General features: G+C 37.1%; 1 protein-coding gene across 1 annotated transcript in view; it reads right to left on the bottom strand.

Moving 5' to 3' along the window:
* Positions 1–23,272, bottom strand: part of LOC116174913 (LIM/homeobox protein Lhx9-like) — a 44,071-nt gene that overhangs the window by 7,928 nt on the left and 12,871 nt on the right. Inside the window, exons 2-4 of the mRNA XM_031492941.1 lie at positions 14,744–15,148; positions 924–1,097; positions 26–210 (exon numbers count right to left, since the gene is read on the bottom strand). Coding sequence (XP_031348801.1) covers positions 26–210; positions 924–1,097; positions 14,744–14,994 — 610 coding nt within the window. The 5' untranslated portion in view covers positions 14,995–15,148. The remainder of the gene's footprint in view (positions 1–25; positions 211–923; positions 1,098–14,743; positions 15,149–23,272) is intronic.

The following is a 23,272-nucleotide window of genomic DNA, read 5'->3' as shown; positions in this document are numbered from 1 at the left end:
AAACCACAATAGTGAAAGTACTTACCCAAAGTCGCAGCAGTCATCCCCATCGCGACAGGTAGATCCGAGCAGGGCGAAGAATTTTCCGATTCTAATTTTCTTTTTCTCGGTCGACCTTTGTGATGTGTCGTACCACTGTGATAAAAATTTGATTCCCTTCCACGAAAAATGTCCACCGGATCGTAATATTCTAGTAATTCGTAGTGGGCCCTGAAATACAAATAATTTTAAAATGGGGTGTGACTGAAATAATCTTTTTGTATGGATCTCAAAACCTACGTACGCCTGAGCATTCAATGAAACGCATCATCCATAAAATTCTAAAAAAGAACAAGTTTTTCCCATACAAGGTACAAGCTTTACAAGAATTGGGCGAAGATGATTACGATTGGAGATTTTTCCACAAAGAATTGATGAAAATCTTAATTTTTCCAAAAAATCATCTGATTTAGCATCTCCTCTTCAACGGAATTGTGAACAAACATAATTTAGGGACCGGGATAACGAAAAACCACACTTCTTTCGGGAAGATCGCACACAATTTCCGAAGAAAATCAATGTTTGGGCAAGTACTCTTGGAATAGTTTCTAATACAAAAAGGCACTAGACACGAAAAAGTCTGAAAGCCTGAAAAGTAACTAAGCTTGAAATTTTGCTATGGACCCATTAATTGATTAATATACGACCGATTCTAACTCAAAAAGTCACTAGATGTGAAAAGTCCCTAGAAAAGTAACTAGGTTTGAAACTCTGCTAACGCGCATAGGGCCGAATCTAGGATCAAAACGTAAAATGTGCAAATACATTTATTTTGCAATTGTCTTAGGTTTTTTTAAATTATTTCATAACCAAACCGTCTAAACTTGAGTGTTATGAGGTTCTAATATTTATACTATTACAATAATATTATATATAAGACAAACCTGCAGTAAACCAGTCCTTCCTTCATTCCAAAATGGTCGCCCTTCGACAGTAAAACTCCACAAGATGTACACGAAAAACAGTGAAGGTGGTAAACTAAATCTCGTGCCCTCATAACCAATTCGTTAGCTGCTATTCCTGCTTGACAACGTCCACATCTCCGTACAGCAAATAACCTGCAAAACAGCTCAACTTAGTGAAACAATTTTTGGCACTACAGGTACACCAATTTAGACAAAAATCACTCTTTTCAGTTGATTTAGCGCTAATAGATGTAGTATAAAAAAACTTGTAAGCATTTTAAAAACTTGCGGTATACTCCTAACCTATAAAATTCTGTAACACCAAAATGGGCAAAATGGCATGGTATTTATATTAATTCCTTGTATGTACGTGCATGTTTAATAAATATCTTGTTGACATCTAAAGAATTTATGTCATTTAATTTATGGTAGTGCTTGACGTATAGATATGTAATCACTCATTAGCTATACAACTAAAATAATTATAACATTTCCCAGACTTAAATAAAAACTAAAACACGTTATTGGCTTTGTATTTATTATAAGATTTATTTATCCTATATCTTAATCCAAATACGGTTAGGCGGTTTTTTGCAATATAAGAACTGTCCAGCGGCAAAGAAGAAAAATATTAGTCCCGATGGTCAATTACTATACCCACTTGGTCCATTAAGGCCGTAAGGATTTATACTATTAATTTCTATAAATCTTCGACCTAGTTGTACCTATTGGAAACGTAATTCAAATAACAAGACGAAGACAATTTTTGTAAAAAATCGCGGCGACTTGGCAACATTTTTTCTCGTTTTTTTTGCACTAACCGATGAAGTACAGAAATTTTAAGGGAGCCTCGAAGTATTACTTACATTTCGCCACAAAATTTGTTTAAATTCAAAACCGAGAAAAAATGTTGCCTAGTACCCGCGATTTTGCGTTCTTTAACATGCATGCTAAAACAGTATCTGAGACAAAAACAAACATACGGCATTTTTTAAGTTAAAAAAAAGAACCATTATAAAATGACGCCGGGCAAATAAAAATCATTTTGGGGCGGGCGCTGCAATGCCAGAGAAGAATATTTATTGTTCACATTCAATTCTAAACCTTTCACTTTTTAAAAACCAAAAAAACTTAGTAAGGTATTGAGCACTAGGTAGTAGAAATCAGCTAGAGGCACGGTTTTACACAAATTCCTAGTGACATGCAAAGTTATAACATTATGGGTAGTGGGATCTTTATACTTAGAACTTATTGTTGTGTAAACTACGTCAGGCGGACGTTTTATTTGGCTTTGGCACATACAATGATAATGGGTCACCTTGTATGTACATTTCAATGTTTATTAACGTTAGATGTGGTCATGGCTTGGGATTGAATGTAATGTCGATCACGACACTTGCTTTCGAAGTAGATTTCGATTTGTATCAGAATTAATAGTTGTTTATTTTGATTAAATAATTGCTTTGTTTATTTTGTATATTTAATTGTAAAGAAATTACGTGTTGTAAGATTAGATTTACACATCTGGAAATTATTTACGCAGTTACGCAGTTTATCTCATGTCTTTCTTCAGCCGTAGATAAGAGTTTTTCTTACCGCTGCGTACGCTAACTAAATTTCAAGATAAGGATGTGTTATCGCCGTATTGAGCACAGTTCAGTTTTATCTTTCGAAGACGCGCATTATTTTGTTCAGGAACGGAAGTGAGGAGAGGGAAAATGTTTCAAATAAATAATCTGGATGTTAAACGATGCCTTTTGTTGGTAGTGGTTTTTTGTGCAAGACGTGAACAGAGGTTCTTCACGTTAAATCGGAGTTACATTTGTCTGCCAGTTATCACGTTTTCAAAAAAAGTTAGTTAAGTGCTTCAAGTATTAAAAGAAAGGGGAAAGAAGAGAAAGAAAATGGAAACGAGTCCTCCAGTGAAACAACCACCATATAATTTTTGGGCGCCAGGCGTTCACAAGTCACGCAAAACAGTAAATAACAACATAAACTAAAAATAAAATAAGAATACAAGATTTGTGAATCCTCGGGCACTAGTGGATCTTTGTCTTGGCAAAGAGTCTACATATACACAAAAGACATTTAATATTGCATAAAGCAATAAATAAATTAGCAATTCTGGGCAAGGTTACACTTAACTAAATGCAAATTTTCAGTACAGCTGATTATTTATAACCTATAACGTATCTAACCTCATTTACAGATAGGAAGATAAATAAATTAACTAACTGAATTACCTCACGTTAACATTAACCACAAAGGCAAAAGGTAAATTAAAAGGCAATTTACAGTTGATTGGACAACTTCTATATTTCATGTAATCAATTTCAGAGCAATTCGTGACGATGGTAGCAAAAATGCAACGGAAAAGACACGACAAGAGCTATATGACAGTTTACCTGCACTTGGTAACTGCTCCGATAGTTCAAACATTGCAGTGCACAAGGTATGATGGTAAATACCAAGTGTTAGATGCGTTTCAGTTGGTGAACTCGTTTAGCATTTCATAAGAGAACGGTCGTTCATCGATAGACGTGGTTATACTCGTTACACGAAAGATACATTCAAAAACCAAAATGCCAAAATCAGAAATCAGACTGAAATACAATAAATTCAATCTTACGTGCCCCATTAATAAATGGGTTTCGGATTGCGATATAAGTAAAAGAATGATAGGCATAACCTAAAAAGAAACGTGTTAATAAAGCAAGATTCTTACGAAAATAAAAGGATACAATCATCCTCTATTCACGTAAAGACGCTTAGATAATTAATTTAAAAAATTTTACCATTTATATATAATTACAGACATTTTGGATTATTAACACTTTAAGGTAATTAAGATTTGCTTTAATAAATTGTGTATCGATCGCTTGTAGCGTGGTGTTATTCTGGCCCTGAGTGCGTGTTTTCCTTTCAACCTGATTATTTTACTACAAATAAATTTGTTTCGACTGTAGATGGTTTTGTGATTAATCGAGCCCAAAATTCATGTTAAATTTTTCTATTTCGGGCAGGGAATTACATTAGGTGTCAAGTAAAAACGTTTTTATTAATTCTTTGGACTTTTGGAGACGGTTAGGGCTTCTGAATTTCTTATATTAGTAAAATTTACGTCAATATTGAGATTTTCTTTGTGGCGGAAACTGGACGTGCCTTAGAAAAACTATAATTATTTCTTGTAAAGGTTTTGTCTATAGCTGAGTTTGAGTGACCTAGGGCCACAAGTGTTTTATGGGTGGTTTAGTGACCGCAGAAAGTTTTATTTGGCGACAAACGTGGAGCACATAGCAACACCGTTTTCGTAATATTCGCACTTTACGTTATCAGCAGATATGGCTCGTACAGATATTTCACTTCCTTCGACACTCTGTTCTCGAAATATGAGAAATCATAACCGATCTCGTTAAGAGGTTGAGTTGGAGGGCTGTGATTGGTAGAAATGAAACCCTTTCGTTGAGACCTTTCATTAGAGTAATATGACGGATACAATCAGTCCTCTCTCTCTTTGATCTCGGCAAGGTATAAGATAGAAGGGAGGTAATTGGTAGAAAACAATTCCTTTCGTTAATAACTTTATAATTAGAATGTCATGAGGAAAGAAACAATTCTTTCTAATCACATGGATCTTGATAATGAACCGTTGAGAAGAGCTGTAGTTGGTAGAAACCAATCCTTTCGATGAGGTCTTTCATACCATGAAGAGTAGCACATTGTACCCCTCCCTCTCACTTTAAAACTTCTACTTGGCAGAAGTACGCATGCAAAAAGTTATAAGAACTCGGGAAATAATTAATGAGATCGACCCTTTAATACAAAATTTGAAGGGCGAGTAACGGGTGGTCACCTTTCCGTTTCAAAAATTGGTTTTTTGAATTTTGTTCAATATAGGAAAATTGACATATATACCGCCTTATAGCGAACGTGAACGAAAGTATGTCTGAAATATGAGCGATATCGACGTTTGCATTTTGATAAGAAACGCAGATGTTTGAGATAAAACGCTAGTGAGACCGTATTGTAAGGAGTTTTTTGGCAGACGAGCTTAAAGGTTCGAAGAATAAGCATTTGTCTGCGAAAAATTTTTATTCGCCGTATTGACTAAAATTTAGTGGTCAAAATTCAAGAGCCACCAGGAACAATTCGTGCGTGAAAATGTATGTAGTGGCTGTAAAGCTTTACTAATTTTATTTTGAGTGAAAAATTATCTAAATAAGATCGTTGTTGCTATTTTTCAATCGCGTCGTTAAAAAGCGTGTAATGGAAATCGGATTGGTGACAAAGTACGAGTTCTGCAAGCAAAGTTTTACGTTAAAACGGGACATTTTTCAAACTTATTGCTATAAACAACAATGTTTTTCTTTCAGATTGCCAAATGTAACGGCTGGTTAAAAGTAAGTTCCTAAATTTTGAGTGGCACGTCATTGGATTGTGCGATATGGATAGTTTTGTATACAGCGGCATACAGCAGGGAATTGAATGAAATTTCATAGGTGCATTTTTCCGCAATAAAACCTAGTTAATAAATTTGGCAAAATGAATATCAACACAGCGTAACATTTTTCCCCGTGTATAATCACGATCGCGAAATTGAAGCCGATTTACTTAGATTCACCATACGTATGGACATTTCCTTCGGTAAAGTTTTGAATTACGGAGTATTGGTCGAATATTCCTAAAAGAATCGACCTATCACAATCATTTCCATTTGAAACAGATTTGTATTGCATTTATTGATAAGAAGCGGATCTAAATAAAGAATTTTGGTTATTTTGTTTCATTGATTGGGAATTTTGCGTATAACTTCAGTGATACCATTCCTTGGGTTGGATTAAAATAAAATTAAAAATTGTCATATTTATTGCCACTGCCGTACAGGTTCATTTTTATGTGATGCGAGTGGGGAATGTCGACACTAGTAAAAGTAACGACTGACCCCGTTACAAGAACACCTTAAGCCGTATAGGCTACCTATTTTAAAAATTTTTAGTGCACTCCAACACTTCCCGTAAAATTGGTTCAAATTCACAGAAATGGGCCAGTACGGATAGACCAAATGTATTAAAAAATGCGCTAAAAGTTCTATATAGTGCCACAAGAAGCATTTAAGGGGGTATTTAAGTAGAATTGAAGCAGGATTCATCGAAGTATATGACCTAAAGGTAAGTCAAGATGGTTGTCTAGCGGGTTCAAAAAGGATAGAAGTAACACAAAATTGACATTCAATTATTATAAAAAGGAGATTTGAGGAGGGGAGAGGATAGTTGTAAAGAGTCAATAGAAACCTAAGAAACATTTGGGAAAAATCGCATACGATTTTTAGTAGGGGCTGCATTCGGGAACACGACCTTGAATCCGCTCTTTTCGTTCTCAAGTTAGACGAGGAACAGACGGCCAGACAGACATCAGACGGACAAAACCATCACATTTGAATTTTTTTCTTTCGAAAAATCCGTCTAAAAAGGAAGGAAAATAAAACTGAAATTGAATGGATTCAGGTTTCAAGACATAAGATTCAACCGTTTTTGGCGACGTTTGCAAATGATTAGATTTATTTTGTGGTTAATTAGTACGTGTTTATCACCCTATTTCGTTTGATTTCGCAAATAAGCTACCATTAGCCACCGAAGTGCACTCTGGAAACGTTACCTAATGTCGAACATTTTAATAATACACATTAATAAAAAAAAAGTAAAATAACAAACCCCAGCTGATTCCAGGTGTAGAAGTTCCCGGGAGTCTCGACGCCGCAGGCGTCCTGTGATGATATGTTATTATTATCATAACAGGATACGAAACGTTATCACAACAACGCGAGTGTGTTTTAATAACAAACTTTATACCGACGCATTTTCTGCATCCTGCATTATTAAAATGTGTCCACTTGTACGCGCCAGATAGGTAGGTACCCATTAAATATGCAGCTTTAATTGCAGGTGCTCCAATTAAATATACCTATATTGATTGCGAGGTCGATAAAGACATATCTGTGCGAATTTCACCCTTCGTGTTTTTGGGTTGCCCTGCGTCTAGTCTGTTCTAGTAGTCCACTTATAAATATCAGGTATCATATTAAAGAAGGTGGTCACATTTAGCGTATTAATTACGTTTGGGTCAAATTTAATACTTTTTTCTATTTCGATGTGGAAACAATACCGAAACCGTACTTGATTGGTCCAGTTTGCGTGCGTTTCTAGACAGAAATGATGCTGAAAGAAATAGAAACGTATTATTTTTTTTATTTTGTTGGATTGGTACCCCTCGCTTTTTTGCCGTCATCGGTATCCGTCAAATCAAAACTAAACATAACCTGTAACGTGTAAATAAAGTACAAGAGGAATTTTTTACTAAATTTCAAATAAACAAACAACAATTTATTGTACAACTGTACAAGAGACGTGTTTGTCATCCGTATTCATCATAACATTCATAACTGCCGCAAAATGGAATTATGACCAAATAATTAAAAGTTTGAAGTTTGAAAATACAGGAATCAGGTTAGCCAACGTGAAAATAAATGAACTTTGTCTATTACCAACATACACTGAATGATAGTTTAAAATTACCTAACAACGCCTAAAGGCAATATTTATAATTTGTATAATTTATTATTTAAAAGTCGAAATAGAAAAAATAGTATAAAGCACACGTGTCATTTGATTACTTGTCGCACTCGCCTTTTGCCGCATTCGCCGCTACGCGGCTTATGCGGCAAACTACCTCGTGCGACAATCTTCGTCAAATGACACTTGTACTTTAATATACTATTATCATTAGCTTTAAATGCAATTCTATTCAATTACGATATATTGTACCTACTCTTAAATTTGTCATTTGAAATAGCTACGAGTTTTAGTCGCTCAAAACTTCAAACTCGTAGGTTAAACGATTTCCTCATCAAATACTTGCAACCCATTGTAACCACTAAACAGTCCTAAAACGGCAATTTGCTTGTTGAAAGTATCATTCCTCAAACGATCATAGGTTATTTCATTTAAAATGTCGACGTTGAGTGAAAACTTGACAGAGATGCCTGGAAAACCGTCGGTAAGATATGCAACAATGTCCAGCTATTGCTTATTAACTTGTTTAGATCGACCGCATGCGTGCGGGGCGTTTGTCTCTAGAACATTTTTAAAAATATGGCCCTGGTATTCCGATATCGTATTCAAAAAGCACTTTTTATTAAGCGGCAGAGCAAAGTCTGCCCGTCTGTCACACGATAACTGTAAAACGCTTTGGTTCAAACTTTGCACAGTTTACCTATGGCACATGTAATAAGCCTATTGAAAATGGGTCAAATCCAATGAGCCCGTAGAGTCATACCGAAGTGCTTTGTCGTTTTTTTAAATGCGTTTTAGTGGTTTATTTTGAATTCATTGATGTATAGCACTTGATGGTTTAATAGCCTCTTTTCGGATTAGTTAAGAAAATTCCTATTACAGACCTGTACAAAGATTTTTTGAAATAAATCATCAGCTAGGACAATTAACGGTTTATATCATCTATGTAACTAATAGGCATCCAACGAGCAATTGTACTTGATACAACAATTTCATAGAAAAAAGACGATGTAAGAATTAAATAAAATAACTACACTTTCTCATTGCCATTATTTGAGCTCAACCTCGAGTTCAACAAGATAGCGTTGAGAGATCAATACAACGTTTTGTTTCGGAGAAATCATCATCAATTTTATTTTTTTACATCGCCCGTAAAGAAGTACATACATACTGTATTGAGTAGCATTTTTATTACGAATACAACGATGTAGGTACGACACAAAAAAAACAAAAGTTGCAAACTCTGGTGGTTTCAACAGGATGGTGCACCCGCGCATACCGCTTTAATCGTGTGAGAATACCTATCTCGGACAAATTTCCTGGAAAATGGACAATTTCTCCGATAGGTATTAACGCACGATTGGGGCGTTGTGTACGGGTGCACCATCCTGTTGAAACAAACAATATTCAACTTTTATTTTTTTTGTGTGCCTTACATCGCTGTATTCGTAATAAATTATGCTACTCATTACAGTATGTACCTTTATCTCTCAACGCTATCCTGTAGAGCTGAAAAAGTGGCAATGAAAACGTGGTTCTTATTTTTTCTGTGTATGCCCAAATAACAACGGAAAAAATAAGAACTAAATCGGAAAATTTAAGTTTTTTTGGCATAGTAATCGGAATTTTTTGGTTTTCTTTAAAGTATGACAATAACTATTTAATTGCGCATTTTGTATATCCGTTTATTCAATAAAACGGTTTCTTAGTTTCATCATTTTCCTTGTGTTTGGCTGTTTGCCCTTGTTGACAACCATCCCTTCACAAGATCCCGCTCTTTCTTTTTTCTCCTCCTCATATCTTACCGCCTCGCGTCTCGCTTCTGTTGGTACTTCTCAATTTTTTCTTTGAGTTTGGTGCCCAAATAGGTACTCTCTCTACAAACATTCTTTGGGTTCCGTTCACATCAGTACTTCGACCTGGACCTCATTTGTCCTCTTGCCTTCTCACTTGTCCTACTCTTTTCACTATGTACATCCATTCTACTCTCATCGGTTTTCTCATTTTTCCCATGTATCTGGTAAACGACGGCAAATAACGAGGACGCTCATTCAACAAAAAAACGGTATTTTTTAAACATGGCACAAAATAGCCTAAACGCGTTGTGCCTAATTTAAGAAGACCACATTACGATATTCGTGTCGTCGCTCTCGTAATATTTCACTACTACACGTTTGCGACTATTAAGCAACGTAAACTTCTGACGCAACTATCTAAATAACATTAGAGAAGCTTATTTCAAGCATATTGTGTAACAGGTGGTCTTTTTATTAAAACGAGACAACATTTCATACAAATTGTTTACTTTTCTAAAAAAAACGTTCAGGGGGCCTTGATGCCTAAATAAATGTTGACACTTTTGTTCAAAATTCAGAAGAAAAACTGACATTTCTTTAAGTATTGTTCAATTGTTCAACTTCTTAAAACCGTACTTAATAGCATTTCTATCTGTTGTTAGTTGGCTATGACTCAACAACTAACACTAAGGATACCTATTAAATAGGCAATATTTCAAAAATTGCGCATTTTTGAAATAGACTACTTTATGCAAACTTAGCATTATTTATGTGCTTAATAAAACACGTTTATAACCTTCGGGTGTTTCCTAATTAAGTATAATTGAAGGCAACAGGAGTAACAAAAATTTGCAATTGTGACGTCAAACGCAAACGTCATTTTTGACAAAAAAATGAAAATGTAAAAAGGTTAAATTCAGGTATGGGTCATTATGTATGAAATGAATACAGTTCTAAAAATCTATAATATAGGGTGTTCTATTTAAACTAAATAAGCAAGTATAATTGGAAACTCTTACTGACAGTGCATTATCAAATTTTCAAAATATTGTTTGCTTTTCGAGATATAGATAGTCGGCATTCGTCTTGGAGCACCTGTACAGGTTGTGCGGGCCTATATTATTATTTAACAAAAAAGTGAATTATAACAACACCTGACAAGTACACATTTTCGACCCCTAATAGAGAGATATGTCACGTAACAATGCCGTCAAAAGCACTTGCCCCTGTATGTCAGTTGATTGAGGGTGTTAAATAATCAATGCGTGATTATAACGCTAAACACGTAGGTATATTTGCTGAAGGGCTATTAAGCTCGTATACTGTAGATTTCGACGACAACGTTCGTCATGGTTAAAACACTTTATCTAGATATTGTGTCGAAATAATAGATATGTGGCCTAGATTCACCCCTTCGAATTCAATTAAATGTTGTCGCGTCATTCTTCCTTTCATGTGTGAAACTATTTGCGTAGTAGACAATTTTATAGTCCGGTATGTCTCACTGACAGACTAAAGTCAAAAAACAAATAAAAAATTTGTAAATTTGTCATTATAACTCTACTGAATCTTGGGCGTTAATAGTCCAACAGTAGAACCCTTGCATGGCTGGCGCAATAATGTGCAATTTTTGACTCGAAAAAACCATCCAGGTCTCTCCCAGCAAAGAACGGAATCCTAGGTGCAGCAAAATTTGAAAACAAACAATTTACAGCAATTTCATTGACTAGACGATGTTGTTTTAACTAACCTTAATATTAGTTAGCTAGAAATCAGTTCCGGAAATCGTTGAACCGCATCTGTCCGGAATCTGCCGGATTAAAATTGCAAATTTAGCATGAGATCATCTGTGGATAGTGTTTATACTTGGAATTGAATCTAGTTCTCCTTTAATTGATGGTTCATAAATTAAGAAAACGAATCAACGATTAAATATGGCCGTGCTTTATGAATTGGAAACCATTTTGCGGGTGGTAGTAAATTAAGAAGGACAGTAGGGATCATTACGGTGAGATTTGGCAGGCATTCCTTCTTGGGCTACCAGATAGTTTAGAATGTGATCCAAGATATTAGTTTATTTCGAGCACTAAACTCAAGTTCTGTTTCTGAATTGCGGAAGCATTAACCGTACCGTTCAGAGTAAAATTTTGATTCGGGTTGGTACCATTGAGTATGCACGGTGTAGTTCAGCTTCAGTATATAGATTTTGTATTACATTTTCGTGTGATTGAAGAAATTTGCTTTGAGTAGAATTAACACGGAAAAGTTTTGCAGACGGATTCGGTCTTTTGGTCGCGGGGGCATTAATTTCGCAATTATCAGTTAGATTAAGTAGTACTTACAAACGAGTTAAGTCTCAGTAACATTTATGAGGGGTAACCCTACCAGAACGATCTAATCGAATGAGCTTAAGTGACGCAGGAATAAGGCATCGCTTATAAAACAGTGACTCGTAGCAACCAAAGTGGATCAACTACCCCGCTCGGCTGTCGTGTCGTGGTCAAGAGCTTGCACGGGTTAAACGGCGCCAACACGTGCTCATGTCCGTCGACCATGTCGATATACCGCGCACTAACCTGGGGGGGTTAATGGTTAATGGTGCGGGAGGGGAGGGGTCTTGGCTGGATCCAGAGGAGACAACCTCAGCAAATAACCTAAATCCCAATGGTCAGAGGGCCGGATCGAGTTCGAGTCGCCTTACACGTGTGCAGGGGGCACCGCACGTGTGGTCACTTCTTTCCCCCTTTTTCGTGGGACTTATATGGACCTGGCAAAATGAAAACAATAAACTACTCTCGAATCACCTGGTACTGAAGGATCTAAAAACTCTCCTGGACAGCGGGCCGGAAGCTAAAAAACGAGGTAAGAACCCGGGGACTCTACGCAACCTGATCTCCCATCTGCTGAAGTAGGTAGCAAGGTTGTACTAAAGATAAGGACGCAAAAGCTACATCGGTCTGATGGTAGCACTCCCAAGGGAAGTACCTTGAAAAAGGCAAAAACTGGTACCGCAAAGGGTACCAGAACTTTTAGCTTCAGCATGGCTTTTGTCCATGAAGATCCGAAGGGATCGCTTTCGAAAGAGGAGGCGGGGCGAATCAAAGCCTGGATCCACGACAGTGTCGGCGCTTTGTCCATTGGGACGGTGGCGCCCAATTTCGCGGAGTGTCGTCACCGAGGAGGAGTGCTGTTGATCACATGCGCATATCAGGTATCGGTGGACTGGTTAAGGTCGGAGAGTAGCTCCGTGGGAGGGGGCGAAACTTCGATTCTTTGAACCGAAGAACCTCCAAAAACCAGTAAGAACACACGTCTGGATCCCCGGAAACCGGAGAATACGTTGAAAAGGATCGAAATCCAAAACGCTGGAGTTAGAACCAGCGATTGGCCTGTGGTGGACAGAAAGGAGGACCCCAAGGGACAAACTCTGGTTGTCCTTCTAGACCAAACTCCCTGGGATAAAATGGGAGTCACATGCAACCGTCGACCCTACGTGGTCTTCACCAGGGTGACTTTCAAACTCCTCTCTAAAGAACAACTTAAGACCTTCTGCAGAGGCACCTCTAAAAAGCATTATGCGGATCACTATGTAATTGGGCGTAACCCTGTTGAAGTCCCAGAACAAGAGAGGGATAATAAATAAATAAATACGCGGCATACAGGCTGAGAGTCATTGGTCAGGAGGGATCATGCCGGGTTGGGCACTCGCTCATCTTTGACGAGATCTCTAAAGATAAAACCCTCAACTAAAATAGTCCAACAAAACTGTTAAAGACAGTAAGGTAAGAGTAACAAAGGTTCGCCCTAACAAAATCTTGGACTTTGTTAAATAAAAGATACAGCTATTCTTGAAGGGTAGACAACACCGGGGAGAACAATAAACCAAAAGGTAGGAAACCGAGCAGGAACCCACTGAGATCATCCCCAAGTACAATAATAATAATAAACATTTAATTAAAACAAGCGTGTTTCAACCAAGGGCAACTTGATTAAACGCGCCAGAATAGTTACTTAACGTCGCTAGTGAAATAAGGTGATTGAATTTTGTTTGGGAATTTCGTAACCATATAGAGGTTATAGCTCTTTGGAGTTGAATAGACATTATTAGAAATTTAACGTGTAAAATTTGCCATTTCGAATTTACAACTCCATCAGTTAATTGTTTGCATCATTGTTATAAGGGCGCCGTTTTGAGCTTATTTTTTATCAACAGCGTTATCTAAAAGGACACACTGTTTACGAGGTCCAGCGATAATTATTTACTTATGTTTGAACGTGTTTAAGAAAAATTATCGTAATTTGCAGTTGATTGAAGTTTTAACAAAATTACTGAGGAAACTGTGGTTTCCTGAAGGCTTTGGGCAAATTTGAAGCCGTTTTGTATTGCGTGTATTTTCTTCTTCTTCTGGGGAGTCAAATTATTGGGTCGATATTCCTATTGATAGAATTGGTCTTTTGATCACACAATCTTTGGAGACTGAAGTAGACGACAATGGGATCATGCTGCTAGACGAAGAAAATTTGCAATTTCAGCAAGACGGGGGTCTGCCACATTATGCCCTGACAGCTTTAATATATTGGCAGAGGGGGTGCCATAGAATGGTCACCACACTCACCACGGTCTCCCGACTCGAATGCGCTGGATTTTTCCCTTTTTTAAAATTAACTATATTCAATCAAAACCTTAAATGTGCAATACTCAGTTATTAGGCACGCCAGGAAAGATGGGCATTTTATCTACTTGTTCATTTATAACCAGACTATCGAAATGATTTGGTGTATATTTTTGGAAAAATAATTTTATCGCTGAGCTTTCTCTAGATGAGGGGTGGGGGGATATTATAACAGTTGGGATAGCTGGGGTATTAGAGTAAAGCTTTCATTGAATGAATCGGAGATATATAAGACAAACTATAAAAGCAGCGACTAGTTTTGGTCAACGGTCATCTTCTGGCGTAAGGAAATTACAGAATAAAATATATAATAAGTAATAAAATTTTAAAATGTTTTATTCTGTAATTTCCTTAAGCCAGAAGATGACCGTTGGTCAAAACTAGTCGCTGCTTTTATAATTTGCCTATTAAATTAGTATGGGGAAGGTTTTGTGTCTTTTTGGGATTTAACGACTCTGTTTCCATTGAACTCCTTCGGCGTGTTTTTTGCAGTTGGTGATTTTTTGTCAATAAGTATTATACAAATAAAAATCGGTGAATCGCTTTGGAATGAAAACCCTGTATATTTATATAATATATTTTTTGAAAGTTATTTAGCGCGAAAGAAGATACATTTTAAAACCATTACTTCCCAGCCTTAAGCGAGTGGGTGTAAATGGAAACACGGGTCCAGCACCAACTAAAATTCTACGTTTTAAAATTTATAAAAAAAACAAAATAAAATCGTGTAACAATAAACAAAAAGCAATAAAGCAACCTACCTGTAATAATCCTCCTTACAATAAATATTTCCCTGCCTTGCAAAACAGGTAAGTTCAGAGTCCAATGGTAATTTGCATTCGCAACATTTAAGGCAGTGCCCGTGCCATTGTCTGTCAACAGCTAAAAGGTAGTATCTATCGTGAATTCGGGTTCCGCACCCCGCGCACGCCACCGCTTCAGCGGAACCGCCAATGTGATTTGAGCAAGGGGATTCTCCACTACGTTCGATGTTCTCACAGTCTTTTAACATTGCTGTTCCTTACTCATTTATTTGGTAATTTTAACGCCGCGCCGCCACGATCACATCGTTCACGAAACGCGCCGCGCACAGACACTCTCGAGGATGCTGCTGCAGATGAGCGAAGAAGGCGGCAAACGCGAATCTTGATTTTATATAGGATGCCCTGAAACAAAAAGGAATGGATTAATAATTACAGGTGTAATTATCGGCGCCTTTACGTGTAGGCACCGGAACTTTTCAAGGTATTGGCGGGCGCCTCGAGTATGTGGGAAAAGAGACGTCTTTAGACATGTCCCAACGGTAAAAGTAATTTGCACGCCGTAATACCTACCTACATTTTATAACAAAGTGTAAATGTAAACAGTTCGAGGTAATTAAGCTCGTCTCAAATATTAATCATTTTATCGATCTGTAATCCCAAACTGTGTCTGATTTCTGAAATTTCATCGAACGATATAATTAACGTTTTAAATTAAAATAAATTTCTCATTAGTCAAGTAATAAATTCTGCAACCTCCAGTCTTCATGAGATACTACAAAGTTAAAAATGAACAGTTTTGAAATCACTTTTTACGTATCAAATTGTTATTTAATTAATCAAGCCAAAAAACGACCTCCTTCCGCTTGTTTGTGCATGGATAGGGGCGAGGATAGGGGCGGAAATATTCGGGGTTGGGCCTCTGTTAAAAGAGAAACATTAAATTTGAGATTACTTCGCTGCGCAAGCGCTTAAAAATGTAGTTTACGCATGCGCACAAGTGACGTTAAAAAGAAAAATATGTAGTGATTTTACAACTTTTTAGAACCAAAACCTTTATTTGGTAAAATATTAGATTGACCCCCTAGAAATGCAAATATTTCCAAGAAAACCAATATTTCACAGATCGCAAATCTTAAAATACCACCCAACAGACACCTACCTCGCTAGCTCAAATTACACCATTTAGATTCTTTTTCATTTTCCATTTTTCCACGGTCGCGTTTATTTTTCGTTTTTCCTATTTATAGGAAAAACCACCTCCACTCATAAACTCCAAATCGTTGTTCCTCGGTCACACTCGTCGTTCCGCCACCATAGTCTGAACTCTAGACACCTGCATTGCTCATTTTACACGTAGCGTTGTTTATCGCAAAACCAATTAATTTCTGTCCGCTGACACCTTTTTACTCGCACAGTCATACCTAACCAGATTAAACATTACGATTACATGTTCCCTTATTTACGCGTTTTAAACTTATCATACAAACTAAATACAAGAAAAAGAATTAAACAATTACTAACTAAATTTACAATAAATAACTACCTTTAAAATGACAATTCAAAAAAATTTTCAAATTCCGTGTTTTGAAATCAAATTCCCCAGATCCTATGAAATAATAATGTAATAATTCGGGACATCGACTGCTATTTTCAATACTTAAACCGAAATTACGTTAACAACGCGTACTCTTTTTCACTACATGGTGGCTCGCTCTCATCTCCGGGATTGTTTTAACTTAGAGAAACGACACCCCCATGTACTTTACACAACAATATACAAAATCAAATGATTGTATCTACTCTTATTTATCAAAATTGTATAAAAAAAATCAAGAGGAACATGAGAACACAGAAAACATAAATCAAGTACCTTAGAAACAAGTGGTGCCAGGAGCGATCTGTAGAAGACAAAACTGTGATAGCAATCACCAGAAAAACTTCATTATACCAGAGCCGAAGGACGGCAAAATTAGTAGGTATTTGCCACAAAAGATCAATGGCGAAGATGGTGGATGATAAGGTGGTACCTTATACAAATTTTTTAAATAAAATAAAGATGGGAAGCTTTCGGCTGCCATCTCACAAAATGGTAACAGTTTCCGACCTCGTGCTTAGACATATGGTGACCATAAATGGCAGAGGTGACGTCTTTAAGCAACTTGATTAAGGAACGGAAGTGTAAATACAAAAGCCATAAAAGAATGTCACGTTTGACCGCGGCCTCAAAAGAAGAGCAACGGCCTTGAATTAATTTCCTGAACTTACAATACACAGTTTCTATATTATAGGAGTAATTAGCAAGTACGTTAGTAAAAGTATCAATTCTGCAAATAATTGTACTTTTAGTTGGAGGCGGCTAAATTACCAGAGAATGAAGATACTGGAACACTGTAACGGGACAACTGAAGTGCTTTTGAGGAATTTGGATACGCCACTTTCTTCTACAGGTGCTAAACTATTACCCTTGACTCTGCCAGATCCCGTCACACTACGACTTGGCGCACTTAGTTCAACATCGTTCAAATAGTGTTGCAGAAGTTCAATGTCTCCCCCAAAAGGGGACTGAAATCCAGAAAAAATGGTTTCCTGTAAAATCTGTTGATCTCGACAGAATTAGACAGAATTCAATAAATAATGGTAACATTATATCGAGATATTTATTCGTTTTTCTTCAAGATGGCGGCATTACCTACCTATAGCCTACAGTGCTCCTTTAGTTGCTAACCACCAACGCCAAGGGTAAATTACAATTTCAATTAAAGAACACTAAGAGGATAGCTGTTCAACTTAGCCAAAACAAAATCAATCCAAAATTTTAGTAACAATTGAATATCAATCGCCAACCCATAACCTTGAACTGATATAATATAATATAATATAATATAATATAATATAATATAATTAATAAAATAATATAATATAGTTCATTGTACCTTTTCTGATTGCATTTAAAATGCTATTCGGTTTCAGAAGTGCTCCTTCTATACCCCATCTCATAAACGACAGTTATTCCTTTAGGCTTAAAAATTCTGGTTTCAAATTTTACAAAATTGCCGGTAAAGGAAATTTTATACGTGTACAGATTCATAACAAAGGAGGGCGAACCTAATATGCGAAAGAATGAGGCGCGTTAAGCTAATAAACGAGTGTACAAGCAGATAAGTGTCAAAACGGCACAGTGTTGCCGGTTCTGAAAACCGCTCTGACGGAGCATGAGAGACGCACTCTCTACTATACCTTCACACGCGTAAAAAACAGGGTTGACGCTTGGTTTTCGTTTTGTTTCGGGTTTTTAATTCGGCGTGTACATAAATACAGTAAAAATTGGGTGGGAGGGAAGGATTCTTCGCTGAGACTTCAAGGTGAATCTATGTTAGTTGCGTGTGTAAAAGGGTTTCTCCCCCACCTTTCAAAACGTGAAATACGCATACACGTAAATCAGTAGTGGGAATTGACACAAATTTATACATTTACACGCACGTTTACGGTGAATCAATCATAGTTAAAGTCGCATTTCGATTAATGAAAAACTAATTGGAAAGCGAAAAATTAACCAATTTAGAAGTTTGCCCTTGAGCTCGTTTGACACTTTCAGTGTTCTAATAATAACTCAGATCGCCGAAGTAGAAACTACTTTGAATGCAGTCGGTATAAATAATAAAGTTCATTGCTCGATCAATCCCATATATGAAAAACTCAAGAAAAACTTCAACTGTATTTCCCCAAGAGATCGAATTTTCCATTTCTGTACTGTTCCGCTGTAAGGGGTCATTTTACCCTAAGGAAAATATTAATTTTCGAAAACACTTTAATTATAGTACCGTAATCTTTTTTGATTTGTATCAAAATAATGATCAGTTTTCTTTAAGATTAAATTTTAATGGAAGTAGAAAGTTAATTGTATTTAGTACAAGTATACAATTGCTACAACTCTTAATTGCTGTTGAGTCTATTTCTGTGTATTCTCACAATGGTCCATCATGGCTGCAAACTTGCTTGAAAGTAAGAGGAAAGGTGGTGATCAGAGGAATTCAGCATCTTGCGTAGGTGACGTTCTGAATGTTATCACGTAATGTATCCGTTGTAGCGTACGCTGACAAAATACCTCCAAAAAGCTCAAGTGAAGTGATACGCGACGATTTTAACGCGTAAAAGCAATGGGAAACAAAACTGTGCATCTCGCTTAGGTTGTCTAGACGTATGTAGAATTAGTTGTTTTGTCTCGACTGTATTTATTTGTTATTTGTAACTAATGTTTTACATATCTACTGACTACAGTTAATAAAATTCTGTAGTTTTCAAGCACTAATTTCGATATAACGGTTGCCAAAAGTTCGATGTTTACGCTTTACTCCTAATTTATACAAATCCTCACCATCAAGTGTAGTAATTTATTCTTCGACTACAACCTCAAGTTTATCCATTATGATAATAAAATGTCGCGAACGGAAATGCTTAATGTATTTCGTATCATTTGTTGGTCATGCTTAATTTAAGATGCAATCAAACGTTATTGATCGGCGATTAATTATATCGGTTTCGGATGAATTTATGCGAATAACACAGTGCGCTCAAAAGCAAAAAAATGGTCACATTAGCATTTTGTTGGCCTTAATCTTTGTCACGTAATTTATTTTGTTCGGTTGGTATGCCGTCTGAAATGGCTACGCGTGGAAATCAGCATATTAGGGAGCCCCACTCAACAATCAACACGAGGGAACGCGGAACGGCCGTTCAGTAGCGTGGATTTGCAACATAAGGGTTAGATAAGTTCGCACCCAAGGGAGATTTTTAGTTCTTTTTTAGCTTTTTTAGAGGTGCCCTGGAAAGGAAAACTGCAGGAAAACTTAATTCGGAGTAGCCAGCCGAATGCTCGAAAATGATCTAAGGAAATTCCCATCTCCGTCACAGATGATTCTCACCTCAGCTCAGGTTCGAACACTCGACCTCCGGCTATGTAGCCCAACGCTCTACCACTGAGCTGCATAGTCGGTATCCTAGGTGTCCCAGGTTGATTTCGATAGGCTCAGCCCTAACTTCTAAAACGGTATTTATTTCCGTGTAGAAGATAATTTGGGTGCTCAGTGTACTACGCGGGAGTGTGACTTTCTCAGGAACCCAACCAAGTTTGATGTTACAACTCGAGAAATCATAGGATGCTGAAATGGTATTAGAGCTGCCATCTGTTTACAGTTAAACGGAGTAGTCCTTTCAAGCAATATTGATAGGATTTTCCTTAATTTTTGGCCACTTCATCAATTCATTGTAATGCCAACGTATTAACCAAAAAATGTTTTCAGGTTACCGGTCAATCCAAATTGTGGTAGTGTACGTTTACATTGCGACACTTGACAATTGTTTGCTACCGGTTTCATTACTTTATCCCGTTTTGCTACATTAGCCAATAAAAAATTCGCCTTACTGCGACATTCTGCCCCAAAAGTTGTAGAACCCAAAACTGCCATCGGGTTTACCAAAAAAAGTAACCAACTTATTTCTAATATTATTCGTTAGGTACTGAACAAGAAAGAGATAATGGTGATCCACTTTACCAGTCGGCTGTGGTTTGATTTTTACCAGGACGAAAAAGGGAACATCAGCGAACAAGTTAGGCGCCCTTTGCGACATTCGACAACCAGCTAGAACGATGCACGTTGATATTTTTGGAAAAAAATATTACGTTCTTAGAATCTTGAAATTCGTGATTTCGTGATTTTCCTTTTCTTTTGTTGTCTTTGTTAATTTAGTTCGTGTATTTATGTGGAATATGTGGGGGTTTTGTCCCGAATGTGACGGAATTTCCCAGTACAGACATTTTCCTTGTTCGCGGTTAGAAATGCAATTTCATTTCACATGTAAATAAACAGGACCATACAATCTGTTTTACGTATGGAATGAGGTAATTGAATGAGTCATTATAGTAAACTACCCGCAAGGAGGGTTGTGTAAATACATCAATTTCGTACCGAAGTTGACTTAACAAAACATTCTAGAAAAGGAAAAGGTCATCGTGTTTTATTCCTCCGACATGCCAGAGCCTCTTCAGTCAAAGAACGGGAATGTAAGGATAGGTAAAGTTAGGGATGGGAATGGAATGAACGGAGTTAGCGGGCTGAGGGGAAAAGTACTGCTCCAGATTTCGCCTCGTAGATTTCAACATAATGCTAGCATTATGCGAAGCTACGTATGTCTGAGGAAAACTCCCTGACAAAACCCAGACAGAGCAGTCGGCAGCGGGATTCGAATCCACAACCTCCCGAATAGCATCGGTGAGCGCAACCACTGCCACACGCGGCTCGTGGGTGTGCAAACGTGTCGTCGTAGTAAGATAGGCTTAATTACAACAGATACTGGGAGAGAGGGTATACATACAAGTACATTCGTGCTCAAAAGTTAAGTGTTTTCACGGGCAGCTCAGACGGGGAACCTACGTTGGTTTATTTCCCACATCCTAATAGGGCGTTACCGAGCGAATCGTCTTCCTGAGGATATATAGAAGAACGACAAGTATACAGAGAACCAAATATAATCTTCATAGCACCCGTAGCAGCGGCTGGTAGAGTTTGCAGCAACAGTTTGAGCATGAGACACTCAAAAATTTCCACCAAATTTTGATTTATAGTCACACTTCGTCTTGTTATTACATTTTGCTATAGATATTATGTTTTGTATTTCTTTGTAAAAATGGTATTTCCGTTAAATAAATAAATAAATCGTTCTATTAACGGTCCGTGCAAAATCCAGATGGGGAGGCAATTCTAGTCCCACAGCGAATCAACGACAAGCCACGCCTATCGATTTTTGTCCTGTTCGTATACTTTCAAACACATCCACGAAAACACATCGAGAACTCCTAGTGCATCCATTCAAGGTATTTATTAACAACTACTTGTGCCATAATCGCCCCGTTGTAGTGTAAACCCCGTTGTAGAATTATTAGTATAAACTAAGACAATTTTAACTACCTACATACTTCCGTGTTGCCTTAAGACGGTATTTTGTGAACACTAATTGCCCATTCAATTTCGACTCATGTCTGGACATTCTTAAAATATTTACGTATTGCAGTTCGCTTTAGGATAGAAGTAATTTTCTTTTAGTACGTGGCGGTGATTCATTCGACCTTGTGTTGGTTTCACATGCGACTATAAATAAAGTTTAAATATTTCCTACCAATGCGAAGTATATTTTTGCGAGTGAATGTGGGTTAACATTTACCTTATTATAGGATCGTTTCGTCTCAACCCCCCATTTACTAAAATGTGTTCTCTTACAGTAAAGGCGATATGAAAGTAAGAACGTTAACCTTGAGTAAAGATATTTGACTTTTTATTTAATCCTTTACCTCTTATCCTCGTGGCGAGAAGAGCGTGATCGACCGACGAGCAGCCGCGGCATATGAATGTAATTCCACAACAAGAACCACCCCTAATTTAATCAACCAGAAGAAGTAGGAGAAAAAAATCTGTTGTTGCCTTTTCTTACGCACAAAATTATGGGTTTTTATTCAATTTCCTTTCCCAGTTGTTCGTCGTTTCGACAAGAAAGTATCGTTGGCTTTGCTAGTGAATATGGAGTAAGTCAAGACTCAAGATTGCTTCTGTACTTCTCGTGCTAAGCACTGCAGGCGTTGTTATTACGACAAAACGATTAAAGTGATTAAAAAAAATGTTTCCTTTACGTCCATATAATAATGTCCACCTTGTTAGTAAAAGAACGAGACATAGACAACCTGTTACAAATAACTATCGAAAAATTTTTTTAGTAATTGGTCGTAGAAGTCGTAGATGTAATGGGTGTCCTACCCCCAATGAAGCACTGTCTGTATGGCTGCCATTATAAGCATTCTCTTCCATTGATTGCATGATACTATGTAAACATATTTAGTGATGACGTCATGATACAGCGATGCCGTGTGCGCAAACTAAGGAAAATCCTACTAAGTTGATATCCTATGATCGCTGATGTACTGTGGGAATGAATGGAACCGGATTAGTTCAAAATTGGGTTCCGTAATCACCAGAAACTTCTATTACGGTTAAAAAGCTATCACTTTTATTTTTATTTCTTCTCAATGAATTCCCATAAGGCAAACGTTTGGAGCAATAACAAAAATTTAGGATTTAGTTTTCCCTCCGCCCCGGTGCACATAAAATTGTGTCCGACGGAGAGATTTGTTTCAGAAGACTGAATTTATTCGCAACTTCCCACTTTAGTACACTGTACAGTTGAATTCACGAAAGGTGAGTCCTAGAGCCCTGCGTCACTAGTTTGTGGACCAATTAGCAATCATTTACCTATATGAAATGAAATATAGGTAGTGCGCGGTTTCTACTTTCTACCCTTTTTAACGAGTCTAAGAACAAGGAAATTGGTTGAGATATTACATTTATGGACAACCTGTTTATAAATAGGAAATCACCCCTTTCGGATATGATGTAGGTGAAATGTGGAAAACGAGTCTCAGTTATACATAAAGTACCTATAAATGTAATGTAGGTATCACAGTAGATACTTTGCACACAT

Source organism: Photinus pyralis, unplaced genomic scaffold (assembly GCF_008802855.1).
Source record: "Photinus pyralis isolate 1611_PpyrPB1 unplaced genomic scaffold, Ppyr1.3 Ppyr1.4_LG6, whole genome shotgun sequence".
NCBI lineage: Eukaryota > Metazoa > Arthropoda > Insecta > Coleoptera > Lampyridae > Photinus > Photinus pyralis.
This window is presented reverse-complemented; position numbering and strand designations above follow the sequence as displayed.